The sequence below is a fragment of the Camelina sativa genome, chromosome 11 (assembly GCF_000633955.1).
Source record: "Camelina sativa cultivar DH55 chromosome 11, Cs, whole genome shotgun sequence".
Taxonomy (NCBI): Eukaryota; Viridiplantae; Streptophyta; class Magnoliopsida; order Brassicales; family Brassicaceae; genus Camelina; species Camelina sativa.
The window spans coordinates 48424113-48432178 of NC_025695.1; the positions used below are offsets into that span (position 1 = coordinate 48424113).

An 8066-nucleotide genomic window follows, 5' to 3' on the forward strand; every position below is an offset into this window, starting at 1 on the left:
CCCCCCCCCCCCCCCCCCTGTCGTCGTCGAGCTTATGAAAGACGTTAGTAGTTACCGCTGCGGCACTTGTAACTCTTCTTCTATAACCAAACCTTATTTTACAAAGCCTCTCTCAACCGGCCCCGTCGATAGCCCCAACGTCGATACATTTTTCAGCAATTTATCCCAGCCCATCGGAAAATTCGCTAGTAAGGACAGACCTCTAAATTTGTTGATGTTTGCGTAATAGGTTGATTTATCGGACTATCACATCCGGTCTTTCGGAAAAGGGCTATAAGGGAAGCAATTTGAAAATGATCCACGCGTTCATTGAGGATAAGAATACACTCTCCAAAGAAGTGATGGATATATATTTGGAAAACCGAATCTTTACCTGGAATTTTTCCAAAGGTGTGAATCTATCTTTTTTTTTTTTTTTTCTTTAACGCCTTGGGTCTTGATTGATTTGGTAAATACTATTTCAGGAAATAAATATGCAATGTTACATGAAATTCTTCGTTGGGCACTGAAAAAACGTGCTCTACCAACCAATTTGGTTGTACTCTCAAGAAACATCAATGAAGAGGAGAAGGAGGTCTCAAGGGTTCTTCAAAGTTTGAGAAAGGATGGTAGGTTCAATATTGTCTTTCATGATCCTACTACCCTGTTACTTGCATGTGTTGGAGAACCCATCAAAGAACCCATCAAGAACCGCTGCGCCTCTTGTAATTCTATTATAGTCAGGGAAGGCCAAAGTAGCTCGCAAAACCAATAAGATCTCAAGAGGTGGAGAGAGTATTCTCGTCTTTAGACTCTATGAATAAATTATTACTAGTTAAGTTTGTATTCATCAATGTTATGAGCTGTGTTGGTCTATGAATAAATTATTACTAAGTTAAGTTTGTATTCATCGTATGGTTTGACATCAATGTTATGAGCTGTGTTGGTTGAGATTAATAGAAACAAGTGTGTTCGATCAAATAACTGAGCTATCTGATCATTCATCATCTGCCAGTTAAGGGCAAGATAGTCTTCAATAAAGAGTAAAAACGATATTTCAATTATTATTTTTCTTTTATGGAAGAAAAGACTACCAAAGATAATCCAATATCACAGTTCATAAACATTAAACATGATGAAAATACATTAGTCTCCTCCTCTTCAGAATTGCTTCCTAGCTAGTCCTCGGATGGACAACAGCATCAGTATCATCAGCACAACATTGTGAGCTTCCGCCTCCATCACTAAGCAACTCCCAAAGCCATGCTGAGCTTTCAGTAAAAGGAAGACATTTTGATGCACGCTCTGGTAAGACAACTTTGGCATCGGCCATCCCGAAATGCAAACTTTCAATAATTTCGAGGGTCCTCTCTTCTTTGATGCCTTTTGAGAGTATAATCAAATTTGAACAGGCAGGACTCTTCACTGCCCACAAAAGAATGTCCACTAACATCTTATGAACTCTCTCATATCCATGTTCCTCTGCAACGGAGATCTCTAGATTAGATTAGAGATCTCTATCTATATAAGCAGATAAGATAAAGAGACGCCAGGGATAATTAGGTAAAAGGAGGAATTCATATTCTACCTTTGGGTACGAAATTTAAACTGACTCCGGCAGCCTCGTATCTATCTATCAATTCTTGTTTCGTGGTAGGGGGGAGAAGGGTTTTCTCATCTTCGACGTCGTACAACCAGATTGACACAGGACCTTTATAACAACCCTTTTCAGCAAGCGCTGATTTGATCTTCTTAGAAATCAAATCAGGATCACATCCACCAGCAGGGATTGGGAAATCCACCACGTCCCAGAACACACCTGTGTTACCCTCTGCCCACCATGGAAATCAAAATATTTCAATTCGGTACGGAGAACGAGAATGTTAGAGAAGACGTCTAGATCACGTGCAACTTTGTTTATTAGGGTTACAACTGTTAACTTATTGGGCTAGGCCATGCGGATATCAATTAGGCCCAGTTGTCGCAATCACTAGTACTAGTGTATTTCTTTTGATCTTAAATCCTATAAAACCCGACTTACAACTGAGGTCCGAGAGGTCAGAGGATGTTGTAATTCTTTCGGTTTTCCTTTGATAGAAACTAGAGTTAATCATGCCTAATGTGGATGGTTAATCTAGTGCTCTTGAGAGTGTGAGTCTAGCAACTAGTATAAGTGTTTGTGTGACGTGTTGTAAGAGATTATCCTTGAGATCCAATAACAAAATGTAGTTCATAAGTTTTTTTTTTTTTTTTCTCTAAGTTACTGAACTGTTTTGATGTTTATGAAAGAGACAAAACATAGAACTAGAGAATGAGATGTAAACTGGCCTCAAAGAGTGGAAGAGGTCAGTATGTCAGCATAATCAGACTAGTTGTTGGCTTGTTGCGGAAGAAGAAGGAAACATCTATAGAAACAATGCTACATCTCAGCAAGAGAAAATTTTCGGGAACAAGAGATTGCAAGATCAGTATGCATATATGCTTTTATGGAGTTTTGGAGAATCCCAGAACAGGAGCCCAGAGCAAATAATGAACAAGTTAATTGCACTCTCTATCAACGTCAGCGAGATGTGTGTAATAAGAGTTGAAAAATAAAGGCAAATGATGTAATAACAAACGTTAATGTTCTTCATACAATAATCGAAAACTAGGTGATTCCAAAAGACGCCAACCTATAAATCCGATTCTCCCTTTTGCACAAGATGATAATACAACTTAGATGACATTTATCAGATAAATACATTGACCCAAACAGTTAAACTAACAGGGCTTTGTGTACACGTAAAACACAGATAACCTTGGTCAGGGTAGTTGGTCTCTCTACAAAATGTTATTTGGTAGGTGGAGATCTCAGCTTATCATCTGACTCATGCTTAAGAGAAGAATCCCCTCCCATTAGTTGTTCGAATCCTTCTACCTTAACGGGTTGAGCCCTGACCGTTCCTGGTGTACTGCAATTAGAATGGGGACATAACTTTTAAGACCCGTCGAGTAGGTATATAGAACAATGTGACTTTTTGAGTTCTGAGAGGCTACTTACGGTGTCTGCATTTGTGGAATTTGCAATGAAGCCAATTGCCTGAATTGGTTATATCCCGGCTGTTGTTGCATATTCGACATGGCAGCAATCTGTTGCTGTCTGAGTTGCTGCTGTATCTGTTGCTGGTGTCTTGGGTTCATAGGGTTGAAGGCATTTCCATCTACTGCCATTTCAGAAGGATTCTCTAGCTTTACCTGAACCAGCGGCCGATCTTTTTCCATATCCATGTTGGGTCGTGGTGATGTAACTTGACGCCTACGCAGTCTCTCTAGCTGTTGCTGCTGCTGAAACGTTGGGGAATTAACCATTTGCTGCATCTGTGGATGCATTTGCCTCTGGATCTGCAATAACATCAGAACAAGAACTCAGGCAAGTTAAGCCAAAAAAGTAACTATTTAAATAAATGATCTCTTCATGCACAAACATTTAAACCAATTATGATGCCAAATGATAAGCGCAACAATTTTATGTACATACCTGTTGCGGTAACCGGAGGGAAGCTTGTTGCTGCAGATGTAACTGTTGCTGCAGTACTTGTGATTGTTTCTGATTTGAAGGAGGATGGCTCTTCGTACTATCTCTAACAAGCTCTGCTAAACTCCCAAGATTACTGAAAACAGCGTCAAACTTAAGCACATGAACAGATGAACAAAACTATAAATGTTTAGTTTTATTACTTACATGTGCATATGAGGCATATGAAAGGGAAAACATATATGATAGGAAACATCTAAAGATTTTAAACTTCATTAAGAAAAGGATTAATCTTCATAAATCACTTGAATGAGGCAAAACCACTCAAAATAAACTCACCTATATCCCGTAGTATTAAGGAACATCTTAATCAACTGCATCGCTGAGCACTCCTTTTTGTAACTATCAGTAAGAAGCTTCAAAATACTGCCTAATTTAGAGATATGTCGGCTAACCAACTGAGAGAAGACATCAATCGGAACCTCGGTTGCACCTTCGAATCCGATTGTCAGAAGCATGCGTGCAACAACTTTCTGTGACACGAGAGCCGCTTGATCATCACTAAAACCCATTTTTTCAGCTTTTTTACGGCGCAAAACTCCTCTTTCTTCCATCCTATGGTACTCAGGCATCATCCCAAGCCTATCGATCATAACATGACTCCTGGTAGTAACTTGCGGTAAAGTATCAAGTACCCCAAAGAAGTCTGTTTTTAAGTTGCCTTGTGCTCTGGTAACCGGCGAAAGGGCAGACTCGGGTACACAGTTCATTCTAAACATTGTCTCTGGAAGAAAGAGTATATCATCTTCTGAATTATCGAAGCCAGAACTTGGATGTGCACTAGATCTACTCATATGACCTAAACTTCGATCTTCTAAAAAAGGTGCACGCTTTCTCTTATGACTATCCACAACTCTAAGGTAAGTAGACATCCCTTCAGGTGTTCGTTTATCAGATTCTTGCCCTCCAACTGACATCCCATACTTAAAACCATACCTTGAAATAAACTGAGTGTACCATGTGTCTGGTAGCTCCTCAAACCTAGATCTTTGAGAAAGATTACTGTAATCAGACTCACTACCTCTCGCACTTGACTTGGATAGACTCTGAAAATTATAATCACATAGAAATTATTAACACATGTACTGAAAGATGAACAAACAAAAAAAATGAAACCACTAACTCCAAAAACCCTAAATTGAAGATTAGGCGCTATCAGTGAGAGTGAACAATACATACAACTTGCTCAAAGATCCACAAAGTTTCACCTTGGTTAAGCTAGGATTGTGGCGAATCCCTCCGTCTCGGTGAAACCCACCTTCGAGAGAAACGTTCTCCAACGTGTAGTATACATCATCTCCGTGAAGCTGTAAATCTGAAATTGAAACGGTTTCAACACACCTGAAATTGCCATTAAAAAACAAAGCTCCAGAGAAGGAAACAACCATACAATTAGGATTGAGCTTGGACACCGCGACAGAAGAAACATCGGAAACGGAAGCACAGGAAGATGACGCGGCGGTGGTATTGGATCGGAGGAAAAGTGAGACGGTGGCTTTATCGAATAAGAGGGCACGAACGCGGAGCTGGAGCTGAATCTGAGACCTAGGCTTGGACTCATCAACGCGCATAAAAGCTTCCCAGTTAGAAGGAGAAGAAACGTGATAGTGAAAGGAGGAATAGATAGAATCGCCTAGCCATGTCCGCCACACGCCGGAAACTTCAAGTCTTCTCGCTAGATCGAAGCCACGACCGTCGTCGCCGAGCAGTGCCATTGTCAGTTGTCACTTTAATTTTTCTGTCCAAGTTTGTTGACAAGACCATCTGTTTTGCGTACTGATAATGGGCTTAGTAGGCCTTTAAGGCCCATTAAATTTGCCTAGTCAAACAAAATTAAAATAGTCAATTTAAATTTTTTTTTTTTTAAAAAACGCGCCAGGAAGGGGTCGAACCTTCGGCCTTCTGCTTAGGAAACAGACGCTCTATCCACTGAGCTACAGGCGCTAATTGTTAATCCCACACGTAAACGTTCTTCTTACCTGGAATTACGCAAGAAATTAATACTAGCAGGGGAGTCGTCGATGGAGATAATAAGATAACATACGAATATGATAATATTTTTTTATTATTAGTTAGTTACTTTGGATTGATGATTTATATATGATCTGACAACAATATCTTGGTTATAAAATAAGTAAATAACATTGTTGTTGGTATTTTGCAATTGGTGATGACGATAACTATTTTCCATGTAGAGACGTATACACTTCTGCACATCCACTATCTATGTGGTTCGGTTAGATTTTAAATATGACATGTTTGCATTTTACTAAAAATAATAGTAGTACTAGTATTCTCTAACTCGTTGGATTAAGTGATTGCCTCTTAAATTAACAATTAATTCAGATTTAAGTATAAAAGCTTGCGCAGTTACACGTGTCAGTTCTGTATTCGAGACCATTACGATAAACGCATGTCACTTTGATTTTGTACTATTTGTTTTAGACCAATAAAAAAAACAAAAACAAAAAGTCAACTAAAAAACATAACTGAATTTCGGATTGAACAAGAGAGTGTGTGTGTTTACGACTGCTTAAGTGAGAATGAAATCGGTTAGACTGACTTCTCCGACAGAGCATTACATTGGTGAGTTTGGTGGCCATTTTGATTTGGACTTTGGGGCCCAATTGAGAAAGAGAGAGAGAGAGATTAGATTTGGATAGTCAAATTAGTTAAAGGGTTTAGTTCACCCACTATGCAAGGAACCTCTTCTCACACTAGTATAACCTTTCTCATTAAATTTACCAATTAAGTAACTAATCACTTTTTAAAAAAAATGTATTACGTTAAGAGTTTTGCATTTCACCAAAGACTACAAAAATATTACTTTTTGAGCAACAACTTCACTTAACTTGTTATTTTTATATGTGCTTGATCTAGATAATATTACAACAAATAATATACACGTAAATGCAAATCCCATTTTGTCAACCCACAAAACTGTACCGGCATTAAGATAATCGAAGTTGAGACTTCAGGTAAAGAATCACCAAATCTAGTAAATGTTTATTTTAAAAACCATTATTCTTTTTACTTACATGTAAAACTAAAACTAAAAGTATAATCTAACGGATGATAGCGCAAAGACATTCGCATAAAATTTGTATGTTACGAGAATTGGTAATATATCCCATGCATATTGTTCTTGTAGTCAATTTTAATCATGATCGTATCACGTAAGCTATAAATAAAATAAAAACTAATTTTTTATTTCACGTAATTCTCAAGTTATGAATGAGAGTTTTTGACGCTGTGGGTCCAAATAATAAACTATGTCGCGGCCTGAAGTGGATAGGATAAAAGGTTCATGATGACTCGTGACGATCGTGTCGCAAACGAAAACAATCTCATAAATGTAGTCTTGTCTTACTTAAGTTATAAAAATTATAAACCTGTTAGATTTGTTTTAGAGAAGTTTTTTGTTTTATAATATAAGATGTTTTTAAATTTCTATTCAATTTTTAGATTAATTTAATATTTTATATTATGTAGTATTGTTTTTGATTGGTTGAACTTATTAAAATTAAAGACTTTTTATTCTGCGTATTTTAATTAAAATATTATATATTTTGAAACAGAGAAAATACTATTGATTAAGAAAATAAGATGTCAAGAACACTGGCTTCGTTTAACTAGTGTGGTGAAGCTACTTTGCCATATGTTTCCTTTTCTCGTTACGATGGCGCCACGATAACCGATAAATAAGATACGGCATAACCTTACCTCGAAAATCTCACATTCTACGGCATTTCATAAATAAGTTTTTTTTTTGTGTGTGTTGGTTTACTCCCCTTACATTAATGAAGAAATTTGCTGAACCAGGACCAAATAAAACAAGTTGTCAGTATTTTCACATGGCTAATATTTAATGACAAAATTGAGTGAAAATGTATTTATAAATTCGAAACAATAAATTAAAATAATCTTATTTACTACCATCTTTTAAAAGCAAAGAGGAGGTCTTGTCCTATCATTCACAAGTAAATTACGGAAATGCCATTGACTAAGGTTTGGATATTTCAACCGTCGGCGTGTCTGTTCGTTGGAAGGCGTTAGTTACGGCATCGTATCACCTTTTCATCTTCTTCAAAAATTTAATATTTTGTCCAGTTTTTAAAAAGCAAAAGAGAAGGGAACTTGACTTGCATGGTGGAAGTTGTATAAATATAGCAGAGAGAGAGAGAGAGATTCTAATCCATTACCACCCAGTCATCAAAATCTCTAGTCTTAATCTTTCTTTCTCCTCTTCTTTTTGCTTTCTAAGAATAACTATTTCTAAAGATAATCATAATCTTTTCTAAAGATAATCATAATCTTTTAACGAGACAGACAGCAATAGCAATAAGAAAAAAAAGAAAAAAAAAAAGAAAAGAGAAACCTGAGTTTTACTGTTTGTCCGGATTCTCTCCGGCTCTGTGCTTTCTCTCCTTCTCCCTCTCGGAGATGTTGTTACTCTGTTTCCCTGTTTTGTGTTCTCTTTGTTTTTTGGCAGATTTTTTTACGAAGCTTTGAG

The 8066-nt window shown here is 37.3% G+C and overlaps 1 protein-coding gene, 1 long non-coding RNA gene and 1 other non-coding gene across 3 annotated transcripts; 1 reads left to right on the top strand and 2 right to left on the bottom strand.

The window, feature by feature from the left end:
- Nucleotides 21–889, top strand: LOC109127539. The gene is made up of 2 exons (XR_002034111.1): nucleotides 21–390; nucleotides 465–889. It is a non-coding gene; the product is annotated as an uncharacterized LOC109127539 (long non-coding RNA).
- LOC104727180 lies at nucleotides 2564–5296 on the bottom strand. The gene is made up of 6 exons (XM_010446209.1): nucleotides 4944–5296; nucleotides 4762–4868; nucleotides 3833–4599; nucleotides 3497–3629; nucleotides 3020–3360; nucleotides 2564–2930 (listed from the first exon to the last, which is right to left on the bottom strand). Exons 1-6 carry the CDS (start codon nucleotides 5266–5268, stop codon nucleotides 2810–2812), a joined length of 1794 nt encoding a protein of 597 aa, XP_010444511.1. The 5' UTR covers nucleotides 5269–5296; the 3' UTR covers nucleotides 2564–2809.
- Nucleotides 5425–5497, bottom strand: TRNAR-CCU. The gene has a single exon. It is a non-coding gene; the product is annotated as a tRNA-Arg (tRNA).

What these genes read in the sequence shown, in the direction of transcription:
- LOC104727180 (XM_010446209.1), bottom strand. Translation starts at nt 5,268, where the DNA reads ATGGCACTGCTCGGCGACGACGGTCGTGGCTTCGATCTAGCGAGAAGA. An exon ending in ACAATCCTAGCTTAACCAAG is followed by an intron (nt 4,600 to 4,761) that starts GTGAAACTTTGT and finishes TATAATTTTCAG; the next exon opens with AGTCTATCCAAGTCAAGTGC. An exon ending in ATTCCACAAATGCAGACACC is followed by an intron (nt 2,931 to 3,019) that starts GTAAGTAGCCTC and finishes TTCTAATTGCAG; the next exon opens with TACACCAGGAACGGTCAGGG.